This window comes from Pestalotiopsis fici (genome assembly GCF_000516985.1).
Source record: "Pestalotiopsis fici W106-1 unplaced genomic scaffold PFICI_Scf_4, whole genome shotgun sequence".
Lineage (NCBI taxonomy): Eukaryota > Fungi > Ascomycota > Sordariomycetes > Amphisphaeriales > Sporocadaceae > Pestalotiopsis > Pestalotiopsis fici.
In genome coordinates this window covers 586,966-603,690 of record NW_006917094.1, presented here as the reverse complement: position 1 = coordinate 603,690, position 16,725 = coordinate 586,966, and the positions used below count along the sequence as shown (strand labels likewise).

General features: G+C 47.7%; 2 protein-coding genes across 2 annotated transcripts; both read right to left on the bottom strand.

Moving 5' to 3' along the window:
- Nucleotides 1-2,930: 2,930 nt before the first annotated feature.
- PFICI_06162 (uncharacterized protein) lies at nt 2,931-3,908 on the bottom strand (the record flags this gene model as incomplete). Its single annotated transcript, XM_007834743.1, has 1 exon — nt 2,931-3,908. The coding sequence occupies one exon, from the start codon at nt 3,906-3,908 to the stop codon at nt 2,931-2,933; it is 978 nt and encodes a 325-aa protein (XP_007832934.1).
- A 9,537-nt stretch (nt 3,909-13,445) lies between these two features.
- On the bottom strand, nt 13,446-15,074 carry PFICI_06161 (uncharacterized protein; the record flags this gene model as incomplete). The annotated part of the gene is made up of 1 exon (XM_007834742.1): nt 13,446-15,074. One exon carries the CDS (start codon nt 15,072-15,074, stop codon nt 13,446-13,448), a length of 1,629 nt encoding a protein of 542 aa, XP_007832933.1.
- Nucleotides 15,075-16,725: the final 1,651 nt, after the last annotated feature.

The window sequence follows — 16,725 nt, the reverse complement described above, 5'->3', positions numbered from 1 at the left end:
AATTGAAGATTCTTAAATGCCCGAGCCAGCAGAGATAACCCCAAATCTATCGTGAGGCTCTCATTGGATCAATGCCTCGCTTCTGGTTGAGCTTTACCGACATGTTCTGTGCGGGGAACCTGACCAACGATAGTAGGCCAGCACAGTTTTATTGTTGTACTACATCAGTAGATTGAATATCGTGCTGTGCTCTCGGAGTCTGATTAATGCCCGAAACTGGCATATCCCCCCTCCTTTGGACATTCAGTACTTCCCTATTCTGTTGGCGTAATACACGCGGATATGGCAAATCTGGTGACAGTGATCCTTCATCATTGGTGGGTTTCTGAGCGTAGGAAATCTAATTGGGAATTATCAGCATCAGATTGAATAGCGAGTAAACACTTCCTGCCATTCATTCCGGTGCTCGGCCCGCGGTAAGAAGTCTTGCAGCCGAGTGCGCTGGTCGTTGCTAGCATGTTATACATATGGAGGAGGTCAACATTCAGTTCCTTGCAGTTCCAATACACACAGAAACAATTGACAAAGTGAAAACAACCACAAAGTGAGGTTAGCCAACGCGCAATCAGCTTCTCACCGCCAACTTTTGCAATTCTTCATTGCAAGCTGGTCGCATGGAGCCGTGCCCCTCGTACATGCCACTCAATACCCTCTCTCTTACGCTGCTCTTGTCATGTAGTAGCCCACGATGCACCAGGGGAAACAGGATTCACGGCCATCTACATTTGAGTCGGATTCCATTCTCGGGAGAGAGTCTGAGAGACTCTATCATGGATATAAAAAATGAGGATGCCTTTTACGATTGATGTTATGTGACCAATCTCATATCCTGGAACACTATTCCCAGGCTTAGAGAAAAGCTACCGACGGTCTTTGGGCCAAAGAACATCCCGAGAACTTGAAATCTACAAAGTGTTGGACCTATCATCGGTACAAGCAATTCTGCGCTGGAGATGTTAATCCTATGCTACCCTTATTCCTCATCTTTCATCATACTCGTGCCCGTCGCTCAATGTTAGTCTAAAGCTTGTGATTTCATACGTTTGAGGCCTGAATCGAGTGGATGAGTGGAATGAAGTAGAGGTTTAAGAATGATGAGAAGTTTTGAAAGCGGACAGCATATAATGCCAAGCTCTCATAGTCCACTTATTGGCCGCTGTACCCTGGCTGTCCTCTTATTGACCCAATTCATCGGGTCCGATTTCATTGGACTGGTGACTGAGTGGATCTTGACTGCCTGTGACCCTTGCACTCGATATGGTGTTATTGCTGTGAGGTTGACTCTGGTATAGCAACAGTCATGATGTGTTGTTTTATTGTCGATCGTGGCAAACTCATGTCTTGTGCTTTGCGACGCTATCAAGAAAACAAACACTTGGGAAACATGTGAAGATTTGTCACATGTCACGCCTTGCGTATAAGTCCTGACCGGGTGAGTGTTGGCATTTGCTATGACTTGGGGTCGAATCATGTGTAGAAAATATATCCAAATAAACGCGGTCTCTCCGAGTTGCAGGATCAGGGTAAATTTTGCGATCGCGCTTGTAGTCGACTCAATTACACAGACGCCGGGGAGTTTGTTATCATGATGACGAATGAGCTCCGTTGAAGATTACGGCTTGGCTTAGAAAAACCACCTTGCTGAAATGCCCAGAGTCGCTGCAGGTAGGATCCTTTGATTGAGTTTTGTACGGCGACATCGCGAGTCTTACCCGAGAGAGGAACACACGATGGCTTAGTGCCGGGTCAGAATGTACCAATCTCAACTGTGTCATGAGTTTCAATTCAAGCGGCATGACTCGCAACCTCGGTCCCATTTCACACGTATCGGCATCCGCGGAGAGATTAAACACCCTCCAAAAAGGACCAAGAAGAAAAATCACGATAAAGCCGTTGCCGGCACGCCCGAGATTTCCGAGAAACGAAAGGAATCCGTCATGCACAAATGGAGTAACCGAAGGATTGAATCTCAGATCTTTCCTTGTTGCACTGCATTCATGACACTGATCAAACCTCCCAAGGGACATGGTTAGAGATCCTTCCGCCTTGCCGCGCGTCAATGCAATCTACCTAAAAACGTCTATACTCATGGCTTTATTCCTAATCCCACATACCAAACACTGCCGAATTCAGCACACCATACGAAATAAGCGAAAACGGACTCTGCTTAGTCAAGGCTTGTCATACTCGTCGTAAGCAGTAACGTCCGTAAAGATCCGTATTCATCGCATTCAAAGAAGCCTCTATAGTTGCTTGCAGAATGTGGCAGTGCTTGCTTAGCATGGGCCGTTTTTGAGTTTTTTTTCTGGACTTTTTGAACCCTGGCAAAAATCATGCCCCCAGCTGTGCTTCAAGTTCTCATGCTTCGGTCCTGAGCAGCTGAAAAAATGGGCGAAAAAAAGCTTCCATGGTATTGCGTAATCAATGACTCAGCCAAAAATCCCAGACTCCTTCAGTTAGTCCCTTGTCATTGCGAATACTAATCTCATGATGTGTTTGTGGATAGCTGAAAGTCTTGACCCGGTGAGCTTATGGTTTGAGGACACAATTCAGCCATTGATGTGGTAGGAATGAGGCAGGTTTGTCATGACTGTTAAAGGCTAATCTAATGTCACGGAAGATATAATAGCAAGTCATCAAAATTAGTGCTAGTGTAAATTTATTAGATAATAAATAATTCTCAAGTGATGTATGCATCTTCATAAAACTCATGTTCATATATGTCTGACCAGAAATAATAGTCTTAACCGTGACCCTCGTGCAGCTAAAGATGATATCCGCCATGTATGCATGCATTGAAAAGCCTGGCTGAAATATCGCAAGTCAATGGAAATAGCTGGAACAATTCCAAAGGCATTATTAGATGCGAAAGAAAAAGACAAGAAAACACGTGCATGTGAGTTTTCCTCTCTCTCTCTCGTACACACAGCTCATCTTCTCTCCTCTGGTCGCACTCTGTCGCCATAGAAACCTCCTTCTCTGTCTGAAGAGGCCAAACAGGCGAGGCAGACACCACCCCCGTAGACGCGTGTGTGGCGTCTCCAGCCTGCCCCAGAGTCATCCAGTGCCGATAAAATTTCTCCCTTGACCTCTATTCCATGATTGTGGAACGAGTCGTGCGGCGCAAGTGGCAGAGCCGGGTTGGATGAAGGAAATGAACTGGGCGAAAAGGCCACTACGGTCCCGTCTTCTTCCAACCACGATACTGGCTGGGGCGGACCTATCGGTACGACCTTTGTATACGACCTCCTTCTCGGTATAATGACTGCATTGTCTTGTGTAGCCTGGGCCGAAGATGATGACGATGAGGCAGCCAAGACGTTTTGAGGACTGGCATGGTATAACGAATCGTTTTCCAAATCTCCTGCCGTTGACAACGCCGAGCTCATTCGTCGATCTTGGAATATATCCATCTCAGATGATCTTTCTGGGCGTGTTAGCGGCGGCGAGGGAGGCGGCCGCACGAGCAGGGAGTTTCTTAGAAATAGAGGCGTATCGACATGGCCATCTCTGGATACTTCTGCTGTATCCCCCATATTCCACGTTGCAATGACTTCATGTCCGTTTGGCTTAATTTCACTCTCGTCGGGCTGAATTTCGGTATAGGACGTGTGCTGCTCCGCTGACATGTCTGCTGCTGCCATCATGGGATTGCTGACTCCACGTGACTTGTCCCAGTTTCCCTCCCCAAGGTAATGGGCAAAGGCCTCTTTCTGGCCGATCAGGCCCACGATGTGTTTTCGTGACCGACAAAGCTTCTTGTACTTGATGATCAAATGCAAAGCAAAAATGAAAGCAAGTACAGTGGTGATTACACCGACACTGCAAAAATATCGCAGCAGGCCGCCAGAAGCAAAATGGGAAGAGACATTACTTCTTGAATATAATGGGTGGTGGACAGCGGGCATTCCTGCTATTTCTGGGAAAATCAAAAAAGGAGAGAGAGAGAAAAAAAAAAGAAAAAAACCAATGTCCCTGTCTATTTGTGCAGCAAGCCCCGGAAATATCTGGCGCGATTTTGTTTGTGAGCGCTGGACGCAAGTTGGATCCAAGCTTGATACGATAGGCTGTCTGCTCTATAAGCGCGTCAGATGTTTGGCCACGAAAATACCTCTCGGAGTCAGTAATCAAATTTGGCTGACGGGAGGAACGGCGGCTATACATCCGCTCGTATGCTGACCCAGAAAGCCCCAAATGATTTCAACTTACACAGAAACCCTGGCAACGAGATGGCCACGTATTTTTTTGTGATTCCTCTCCTGCCAATGACTCCCTCGAGTGTGTGTGTGTGTGTGTTGACTAGTCGAGTGCCAATTTATAATAACGATGAGTTCCCAATAGTTCCCAGATCTACTGCATAGAGGAGGGTATGCAGCTGTTGTGCGACTGCCCCAGCGCCGTATTGGGAAAGTGTTGTTTTGGTCTGATGGGGGCGACAAGACGTATAGGCGTATGAGAATGCAAATTGAGGTGAGGAGCGGTCAAGCAACGCTTTAAAAGAAAGTCAGACTCGAACATGGACAACATCATGAAGTATGACATTGCTGAATCGAGCCGGCGGCGGGAAGGGTCCATTATTATGATATGAAGTAGAAGGGAAATCCCAAAACAAGAGAACAGGGAAGGGGTGTCTTTGCAAGTGGAGAGTGTCGATAACAAGGACGAGCCAGGCCTTCTTGCGCCCCCGCCGCTATTGGTCAAGTCAGCCTCATAATAAGTCAGTTCTAACCCACACCATAGAAAGGTACTACTCCCAAGTGTGCCCCGCGGTTTGTCGTAGTTTTGCCTCCTCATTTGGTGTATAGATGTATAGAAAATACTATAGAAAAATGATCAGACCGCCTAGGCCAACCCTGCCATTGCGGGACCAGACAGTGAGTGAGTGGACCAGTTCCCGCGTGGACGAGGTAGCCGAGGAGTAAGTAGTAACATCATCATGTTAGCGCGCGGGTGCTCAGTACCATTTGCAAGCACCATACATGATCCCATAAATCACTTGAGAGTAACGATGATGGAAAAAAGCAACCTTGGAGGAAAGTTGATCAAAAGGACCGAGTGCAGATGGGGCAAAATTTCCCATCATGGTAATTAACAGCTGACCTGATTCAGATCAAGACGGCAAACAAGCTGTAAGTAACATCGAGTATTTTTTTTTTTTCTTCTTTGTTGGCCGCACTGTTTGTAGCGGTGACAAAGTAGGTAGCAAGTAGGGCAGAACAAGTAAATCCACAAACCATGACTTGAAAAGCCTTGAAAAAAAAAAAGTAAGCTTCCGAATCGGCACAAACACAGCTGGGAGGGAGTGGTCTATCTTCCATATGTCAAGCGCCAATGTCAGCACTAATTCCAGAGACGCTAACAAGCCTGGCGACGCAGACAGAGAGTAAGTACCAGCCTACATCCATACCTAGAAACAAATCAAAATCTCGGCCAGATGGATTTCCGCGGATAGCAGCACATAGATGGACTATCTCGGAAAGAAATGTTTTGCTGACTTAGGTTGCTACAGGACTTGTTGGATTTGCTTAACCTGGGAAATCATGAGAGCCTGTAACGGGCAGGCCGAACTAGATCATTCCTGAGCTCCATTGGAACGAGAGGGAAAGCTAGCTCGGCGTCTTTGTTCTCTAGAGGATCTCGGAAAGAAAAAGATCTTCATGATCTGCGGAGATTGGTGACATGGAACTCTCGTAAAGCTCTCAGGATCTTGCTGACCTTGTCGTGCAATACTTTTCTTTGTTAGTCCAAGGGCTTTGCATGAACATGGGCGGAGTGATTCGTGCTAGGTTTGGGGTCCAAAGGAGGGAGCGAAAAAAAAAAAGAAGCGGTAGTCTACATTACCAACAAGGAACAGAAACCCGAGGGGGGACAGAAGGAGAGTGATAGAAACAGGCTCTAGAATGGACTTCTTGGCGTCTTGACAACGCCTGTACCCTGGCCGCCCTGACCCTGACTGACTGCCAGAGCCGTAAAGATGGGGCGCTTGTGTGAAGTACTTCGTATTACAACACAGTAGATAACATACTCCTTTCCTAGGTAATCTTGCGCGCGCGCGTCACCAAAGTGCTGCTCAGGGAACAAAGGCAGCTGAGTTTCAGTTTGTCGGGGAAGGCTGTGTTCTCATTGGCGTCCGTGTGACGGATATTTCAATTAGATCGATCAAGATCTCTTTGATGCTGGGGGCAACAGACTATCGTCTTCGGTCCTGGTCTCAGACCATCGTGGGTTGAGGTGCGCAATCTCTTCGTTGGTTGGTTGGCTGGGCTTGGGACTGAGGAGAGTTCCCGCCCCAATGGAGAAATACCTACTACCTACCTACCTACTGTACATGGATCCAGCGTTGCAAAGTCCCCCCAAAATCAACATAACTTGCATGCGCACTCTCAGAAAAGAAGCCGCGTGATTAGGCAGACAAGTAAGTATCCCTTCCTACCTTAGTGGCTTCCTGGCCGAATAATTGAGTTTAGAAGTGCCCTGATCCTTGTATTTCTTAAGGGTTAGTGGACCTTTTTTGCCAACGTAGTGTAAACGTAGGTCAAGATTTCAGCTGAGCTGAGCTGAGCTGAGCCGAGCCCTACCCGGCGTCCACCGCCCGTGCAGTGGACTAACCTAGACGTTACCTGCCAGGCTTTTCAGCGGTACAGGTAGTCAGAGATCCAATTTACCGATACTGAGTGGGCGGGACAGGTGGCTTGAATTTGGACACTAGACGCCTTGAACATGACAGGCAGATACGTAATGATACTAGCACATACACACAATGTGCCGAGCAACTATACATATGCACTTTCATTCGAGGCAATAACCTGCAAGTGCAACATGCTGGCCAGCTAGTAATACGAAAAACGTGACGATTGCCGCAAACAAGACCCAGGTAGAGAGAACCACTGACGGGTTTGTTACCCCGGTCCCGGTCCCGGCCCCGTCGTTGGCCTGCCCAGCTGAGTCGATGCTGGGGCCGTTTTTTTATCACTGCTGGTAACGTGATATGATGCATCTTGCGTGCAGCAGCAAGACGTGCATACAAACCTACATATCTACGCACCACGCATTTGCTGCGGGTCGCAAAATCATTACAGGCATCATGATTGATCAAAGCTTGCCTGTCATGAGCTCTCCTGCAGCATGAGATCTACACCTATACTGCCTGTTGCCATGCCCCATTGCAGGTGGGCTCGTGTTTCTTGCAGCACTTACCTTCACATGGTGGGGATTTGATTTGAATGGGTGTAGGTACTCTGTGCAGTTTGCGGTATGCTCAGCCAGCTCTTTGTAGCTTCTAACAAAAAGTAATTCTTGATTATTACTCTGCTCATGTAGACTTGCAACCAAGAACATGCCATCATTTGTCTAGGTGCCACGAACACACTTCCATATCAATAAACAAAAGCAAGCACCCAAGTATATATCCGGCAACAATCGTCTGTGGGCTCGGCTACATGCCCGGCTCGGGTGACATCTTCCAAGTATTCCGTCTCAAAAATGCATCGTCACACATGTTTCCCGTGCCTATCATATTTTCAAACATACAAAACACCTGGACTAGATCGAGTGCCGAGCAAAATAAAAAGTACGTACATCATACGTAACTCCCGGCACGGCTCTCAAGTGGCCGAGTCAGGCTATTTGACTTCTGGTTTGACGGTTACATTACAGCGGGGGGCCGGGCGAGGGTTACAGGGGGCAAAAGACTCTTATGGCCTCCAATAGCCCCCAAAAGACCCAATGTCGCCCAGCTGAATGCTTGCTCGCTTGCATCCGATTCCAACGCCCTATTCGTCAGCGGGGCCCAAGTTGTGGCCTCAAGCCATAACCATTTCTTCTTTTTGCTTTGCGCATCTGGGCAGGAAGGATCACTGGAAAATGCTTGGTCGGTTCGAAAGTCTCCTGCATTCTGACCATCATCACTCTTGGACTTATCAATCTCTTGTCTCGGTTCCAGACGATGATGATAACGTGTAAGTGGCAAAGATATACGACAACAATCATGCTTGCTTCTTTTTCGTTTCCCTTCCTGGTTTGCGCCCGGCTAGCAGGTATACTTCGTACGCGTGGCTGCCTCCAGCCACTGTAATACAGGACCACGACAGACTTTTTCTACCAAAAGTATTCGGGTGCTTGAATCATTGGACTTTGCATGACGTTGCATTCGAGGGAGGGGGCAAGTATCGAATCGCCCAATGACCAATCATTGCGGCTTCTCAACCGTGTATAGATTTTTCTCATCTTGCATTTCACTGAATCGAAGCCGCTCGTGGCCCGTGTCAACCTTCCGCTTCTGGCCAACGACTGCTTTCTAGTCCAATTGTTCTGGGGAATCCAAGTATCTGGTAGCGAATCATGTACACCCACAGCCACCGAGTGACCCTTCAGGATCTGGCCTGGCTGGCTGGCTTCAGGATTGAGTGTAGCCGACCCCATGGTTGATTGTTTAGATCTGCAACCGACATGCATTTGATGTTCAATAAATGGTGCGGGCGCTCCTCGTGTCTCGCGCGCGTGTGCTGTCCCGTCATGACGGAGTACTGTGTACAATTGATGATTGACCTACAGCCAATCCAGAGGGCAAATATGCAAAACAACCTTTTTCAAAAAGACGCTTCTGTTGTCTTCACCGCTTCAGTGACTGACTGACTCGGAAAACTTCATTGCCAGGGTTGCAAGTGCAAGTCGCCGCCGTATTTACACGTACCCTGGGGGCCATCTTTGATGAATGGCCGAACAAGACACACCCAGCGGGTCATGATGGGCCAAAGTCGGGCCTGCCCCGCGTCAATTTCTTTTCACAAAATGCTACCTTGGCGCCGTTCTGAATGACTAATTTATATCTCGAGTAATAAAAATCTACACATCAGATGTCGAGCTGTCGTAGCATTTCGCATTCCAGTGGGTAGAGGTGCTCCTGCACAGTTCCCCCTCAGTCGCAGAGACGGAAAAGAAAGCGCTTACTCCCCCAATCCCACCCAGTATCATGATCCGTCTTACCCGCGGAAAGCTGACCCAGCACCTGACGTGCTTCTTGCTGCCGTGCGGCTAGCTTGATTAGATGGTTAGCAGGGAAAGGTGTAGCTTGTTGTTGGGCAAGCAGCCAGACACCAGACAAACCGTGTCAGTGTGTGCGAGGTTGCCTAACATGGTTCCATCCTACCACAAGCCAATAGGCAGGTCATGTTTGCTCCGAAGCCCCCAAGGGCTCGTCGGCTAATGTGCAGATCACAGGCTGGGAGGCCCAAAAGGTCTCAGCCCTACCGGGCCATCGAGTTTGATTAGTGCAGCTGCACTTTCGTTCGTGCGGGTTATAGATCGCCTGCATTAGAGTTAATCGATCTGCTTACCTAGGTAGGTATGTATGTACCTATCTAAACAACGTAGCTGATGGGGCCCTCTACAGTGGGCTACTTACCTACGCAGCCGACTTTCCTGTTGGGTTGGCTTGCCCTTTTGTCATTTCCATCATATCATGCTTCATCTCGAGGTTGCCAGGACCTTTTTTACACGCCTCGCATCAGCTTCTTTTCATATTACGGCAAAGATGCATGTCAATGGTCTTATGCCTATCTAGGCACAAGCTCCCGAATATCATGATCATGCCCACAGAGTACAGTACATTCGGCGGCTTATGCACTTGCGAGCTGTGGCTTTCCTTTCGGCTGTCTACCCCATTGTCCCTACATTTTGGAACCCTGTTTGTTCAAACTCATTTGATCCCGGTCCATGACAAGTCGTCATTGTGTTCGCCCGCACGAATCCTACGAGGCCACGACTATCATAGGCTAGTATACGACAATTCGCACTTGCAGCCATACATCGACAGGCGGACATATAATGTGCGGCCCTGGTAATCGTTGTTCTCGAGACAAGGCTGCCAACTCTTGTGTTGACTCAAGTCCAACCTCCTTATATAAGCATAAGCACCAGCAATGGCTCATTTCAACATCCATTCATGTCATTACTTGGTCTATCGTGTAGCTGTTTCCTTGTCATTACGCCGTTGCATTATGCGATCGTGATGGGATTGAGGCACAGAGTCTCATTCTGACTAATCTGCAGATTTCCATCACCATGTGTACTATTTTACAAAGTTTTATTGGATACTTGCACATTTAGACAATGCACAATTTGCCAACTACATAGTACCGGCAGGCATTGTGCATATCAAAAACAAGTCAGCGACTTTGGCGGACTTGGCCATACTAAACGATGACTTGGCAATCGGACTAGTCATGCAACCACCTTATACCAATTCTGCAATCAAGTATTCATGATCCGAACCAAGATACCACCCGTTGGAATCATGTTGGTGGAGCTACCTTGCTGAGTCCAAGTAAGAATGACATGTACAGATTACTCTTGATCCATGAGGATTTACTCAATGTCCAAGCAAGATAGGCTCAAAAGTCTGTGCTTGTTATCCTCATCTGACTCAGTCTGGAATAGCAATCTCAGCTAGGTCTCGCCGTTATCTTGTTATCATGGCTGGCCACCAACCCCCGGACTATTGTTCGAACATAACGACATGGCCTTGGACAATCACATGACATATCAAGTCCCAAGATCGTCTTCATCGCCGGGGTCCCTTTGCACTAGAAAAAATGAGCTGCACGGCGATAAACCCTGCCGAAGCTACCCATGTGGGATTCGGGATTGCATCGACAATCACAGGTTATGCTTAGTATAACACAAGATGGAGAAAGTCCCCAGGCATCATATCCTCTGGGGGCTTCTGGCTGGTGGACTGCTGGAGAGCGCTTCAATCTCCAAGAAACAAATGCTTTCCAGCTAATTTGGGGCACAATTGATCCAATGACACGACTCCATCAAACCCCATCATGACCATGTCGCAATTAGTCCAACATCCTTGCTATGAGTGACCTTTTCGCCCACCCCAATTATCTGTAATGTATCAGCAAGGCCACCCGACCCAAAAGTTCGGGTAAGTTTGCGGCTCCACGATATCAGACCGGGGTAAAAAGATTCCCTTTGGGAATGGTGTTGGGGGGGGAAAAAAAAAAAGATACCCCACATGTCAAGTGTCCCTCTGCTAAGCCTCACCGTTGCGATCCTGAAGTGGAGTGTGGATTTTCCTCCCATCATATACCAGTATCATCAGTAAGGCGGGGGCAAGGAAGCATGGCATAAGAGGAAGGAAAATGTTTTAGAAGCGGTGTACGTAGGAAGAATCCCCCAAGGAACTTAACTTTGAATCGTGTGTACGTGTGTACGTGTGTGTGTGTGTTTTACGCGCTATGCTTCTATGATTCCTGCTGAGGTGATCTCTTAATGTGTGACTCATTGATTGACATACTTTGATCCAGCCTAATGATAATGATAATGGTGATGCTAATGTGCTGACGAGAGTGTAGGTTGGGCCTACATACATGAAAGCGCTAGAGGCCATGGGCGTGAGAAGCAATCGCCAGCGGCATCCAAGAATTTTATTCCTCATCGACACTATGATTAGCCAATACTGACTTCTCAAGGACCTCATGCCAAGCTCTTGCAAGTAGGTATCAATTATTCGATATATTGATGAGGTTTCCATCATGTTTATACTAAGAAGGACGTAAAACAGATTGAGTCAGCCAAGTTGTATTAGCTACATGGACTTATCCAGTGTGTCTAAAGGGCTCGAAAATAATAATGCGGGTCCCGCATTGATAATATTACATTTACAATCGCAAAATATTACTGTATTTAGAAGTAGCAAAGCCTATAACATTCTGGCTTCCACCCAACTACTCACACTTGCCAGAGACCAAGCAGAAGGTCCCCTTGATTACAATCTTGAACGGTCATACCACTTAATTCCTCTCGATCTCTTGTTTTATTTACTGATGATTTTGTTCAAGTACAGTAACTCGCAATATAGCCAAAGTAAGTTACATAAATGAAATGAACAATCTCTCCATGAAATTTGTAAATATATTCTTCAAGCCATGGTCGTATATCTTCAAAGGGGAGGTAGTCAGCCTGCAAATCAGGACATGACTTACACGAGCAATCAAAGCTGTCACGTTGTAATCCACTATCCCCCAGATGAGATGGACACCACGGCGACGCGCTATAAAGTTTTGAACAATCAGTCGACTCGAGTTGGTCAGCAACATCATCATGACTTTGCATGCCTATAAACGGGTGACGATGGGTTTGGCAAGGGCCATGAACAGGCCCCAGACCATTGCAATCCAAGCAAGCCACTGAACCGCCTGATCCACACGCCATGCCTCAAGGCCCCGTTGAATATGCTTTGATATATATTGCCAAGCATGGTACTCTCACCGACTATTCGTCATATAAACCATGAGCAGCTTTCTTATTGGGGAGGGAAAAAATTGTACTATTGTAGTCCTCAGCTGATCAAAGTAAACCATGGCTTACAAGGGAGGTTCTGATAGGTAGTATCGGTGCAGATTTTACTTCCAGCGCAAACTTATGCGGTACCAAGAAAGATGCTGATAAACTGTCTTATTGTAGCTGAATTTCAGTCATGCGGAAGAGTGTGAACAAAAAAAAAAAATCAAACCAAAAAAAAACATGTGTAGACAGACTTTGCTGGACTCGTGTATGATCCCAGCTGAAACATGCATCGACTAGCCACCAGTCCCAATACTCAATTTAATATGCCAACAGAGGAGCCTCTGATAGGGAAAGGCGTATTATTTCAGCTCGATATACTTTCATGGAAAACATCCACATGGCGTGACGGACAGCAGAAAGAAGATGCACCATGCAGACCATCACGATCACGATTACAGTCTGCCGATCGACAAGATGTCATAAAATCGAGAACAGGTGTCGCGAGGAGGGGGGTGTAGATTTAGTACATAAATAATCGCATGATTTTCTTTCCCACTCTCCTTTTATATCACTGGCGGAAGCAAAAAATTTGGTAATTTGTGGCTTGCTATAGTACAGCTGAAAGGAATTGGCTACCTCCGAAGTGGGCAATTTTGACGGCCCGAGAGACATGAAAGCCAAATACACTTGGCTTTGCGGAGCATCAAAGAGTCTAGAACTTTTAATTTGGCAATATAAGCAAGCGGTCGGTTCAAGGCCTTACCCAACTTTGATGAGGAATGCTTTCAAAGAATTCGGCAGTTTTTGACATGGACTTCTAAGGAACAAGTATCTGGGGAAACATGTACATGTGGGCCACTGATGCTCATAACCATGTTTTCATTGGTAAATTGCCAAGACCATTTGTGTTGGCCGCTCTAGTTGAATAGGTAAACTTGACGAATACCTCGTCCATTCTAAATGTAATAATACGATATGTAACGCCTCCATGGGGGGTTCGATCCCGTCTCCCCAATATGATATAAAATCAATTATGCAACGCCGCCAAGATGCAAAATGGGAACCTTTCCATGTGTTGTGGATATTTGCACACAAAAGTACCTCGCGAAAAACCATTCGTGTCGCACCCAAAAGGCTTTATCCGCCACTTAATCGATGCGGTCGTCATCCTTATCACTCTCGCTATCCCATTCAGTCTCGGCATCGCCCTCGTGTGCCTTGCGTTCGGCATCTTCTACCATTACACGATAAGTGCTCCATGATAACATGACAAACGCCACGACAATCATGGCGCAACCCACCACTGCCGCGAAACTCATGCTCTTGCCAGTGCGCAGCCAGTCAACGATGGCCACGATGAAAATGGTAAGCAGGGCGGCGACGGAGCTGAGCACCGGGCTAGTCAGACTGATGAGAACTAGAAAAGACCCGGCAAAGGTTGCATTCATGACAACGCTGACCCAGAGATACCATGCAGTCTGGCCTGTCGGGAGTTCAAACGTCTCCCAGCCCAACATGTGTAGAATCGGGAGGGGAATCCATAAGACGGTCAAGGTGAACATGCCAATGCAGCTACCAAAGGCGTTTGCGAAAATCATGCCTCGGCCTGCACTGACACCTTCTGGAGGACACGCCCATCTCTTGTATAAGACCTCGTACAGTCCATAAAGAACACTGCCAAAACCAATAATAAGGTTGCCCAGGAACCGAGTACCAGCAGTATGGTTCTCGGCTTGGTCCTCGCCGCCGTCTTCCTTGCTGTCACCGTAGGCCACAACCATGACACCGATGATGGCTATAACGACAGCAAAACTCTTGTCAAGTCGTAGCTTCTCCTTCAACAGTGGGACGCTGAAGGCGTACGCAAAGAACGCAGAACAGTTATAGATGGCCGTCAAATCGCTCGGACTGGTCATGTCGACTGCAAGGTACCAGCTTAGGCCGGCAATGGTCAAGGCGCTTGTAATGAAAGCCGTGGTCTTGATCAAGTACGGCCATGGGCTCGTGTTCATGGCGTGTCGGGAGACGTCCAGATTTTGATCACGAATCATGTGCGTGGTGCTCCGCAACAAGTACACATGTCGCCGCCAAAAGGCTTGCCAAGGCATATTCCACTTCTGCACCCGCAACACCAATAATTGCACAGGCCAGAGTAGCGACCAAGATCCATGTGTCATGTACAACATGCAATACGCCTTATTCCACCCGAGCTCTTGCTGTACGTAGGCTGCCAGCTCTGTTTGGATGCAGAATGATACAAGCGAGACTACTAGAAAGATTGCCGCATATACATATTTCTTCTTGGCAGCCATCTTGGCCTGGGTATCTGGCGATCGTGAACGCATCGTCGACCGCCGCGAAAAGGTCGGCCGTTGGTGTGCGCTAGGTAGAGGCGACGGTGTCCGCGAATGGTTATAGCGGGCGCGACCTCGCTCGTCATCCGTTTGGGACAGCAGAGGCTGTCCCGAACGGAACGCCTTGTTATCCATGGCCTCGTCGTCGTCGCTGCCGTATGCGTCTGCGCTTGGAGTCCTGATTCGGGGGCCGCTAACATTCGAAGGTCTCCCTTCGTAGGCAAAAGATAGGCGCTTGTCGACAACGGGTGTTCGACCACCGACGGTATTGGCACCGCTACCGATATAATCCTCGATATCGTCGGATTCGCATGAGAAGGAGGAGGAGGCTGGCGATGGCTCGGGCTTGTCGGCGCGGGAGAAAGGAGGGTGGAGGCTTGTTGCAGGCGACACCTTGGACAAGCGAACGTCGTTGGAAGGCATGAATCCGTCGGATGAATGAGCGTGGGGGAACAGGAATAGATAAAGAAACGAGAGCGAATAAGAGTGACCAAATAACAGCTGCTATTCAAGTAACACCAAGCCACCGGTAACCCCGTCTGTCTACTGTCAATGTGTCGTATGGAATGCAAGTAGATTCACACGTGGAGGTTGCGATATGCAAGTTCAATGTCGCCGGATCTCCTGCCCAGTCAAGTCCCATCGCTAAAGGGGCGCTAAGGTCCCCTGACGGGGTTCCGTGACGCGACGGTGCAGAAGACCTTGGCGCTGACAAGCCCACTAAGAGTCGCTGGGCCGCGGTTGGCTCGCTAATAAACTGGGTACTGGGATTATCTCATCGGCCTGGGCAGTCATTGCAACATCCATGGATCCCAGCAGATACGATGCCGAAGGACCGGTACGATCAAAACTACTACAGTATCAGCTTCTATTGTTCTGGGTTAATTTGATTTGAGTGGTAATGAATATATTCATATTAATAAAACTCTAGTATAGGAATGTCTATGAATGATCATACTTGCGGTGTCATTGTCCTTATAGCTATTCGGTAGGAATGCTTCTCTCCTACGCGTGTCCTTGTCTAGGTGTCTCATCTCAGATCCGCCAGCCTCTAGAGTTTGCGCCTTATCACGCTGGTTTGCCGGAATAGATATAGCATAGTGCACCAAATGAACACATGACTCGGAACTTGTCCGCATATCTCGATCAAGTATCCTGGAAAGCCCGCGTATACTTGTTTTCAAGATACAAGTTGCCATGGTATTCAACATATCTAGAGGTGGGTTATCTCAACCCAACATACTCAATCCATGAGGCGCCAAAGATCCAAAGCAACTAGTCTGCCTGCCTTGGGCATTCAGTTTATAATGAGATCTGTTGAAAGTGGTGGCTAAAACGCCATTCAACTCGGTTCCGCTACATTGTGGGAGGATATATCATGCCGGCTTCGCTTATCTATACCTCAGTAGTACAATCCTGTCATCTCTTCCCAAAGACCCAGGGAAGCATGCAAGGTTATTTCCCTTCCACACCTGATTCGAACGCTACCAACGATCGATACTGTTTTGACTCCTTCTTCGATACAATTATCTCTCCGTAGTGATTGAGACTCTGACGATGCTATGATCCCCAACTAATCAATTCTCAAATCAGGACTTCTCAGAGACTTGAAGCTTTCGGCGTTAAGGTGCCAAATCTTCTATTATCGCCATGGAATCTGGGTGGGCTTATGCACGGAGTGTCGAGGATGCTGACAACGACAACCAATTGAATATCCTCCCATACTTATATAATTTATAAGGCTATCGACATTGGCCTTTCATTGACCTGTGATCGACATGCTGCTAGTTTGGTCACCTTTTCGAGCAGTCTCTGGGTATAAGATTTTCCCGGCAATAATACCCAAGTCCGCGGGGTTAATCCCCTTTTAGCACGTTTTGAACTATAATCCAGAGTATGGACCAGCCAAAGCCAACCGTTTGGGCCACTATAGCGGGATCGGACGTGCCCCTCAATCGCGAGCAAGCGAGACGCGGGGTTTAGACACCTTGACGTCGATGTCGTGATGTACGTAGCCACTCGAGCACGACCACAGACGGACTTATCGCCGAGGACATGATCTAAAGGGCGACGT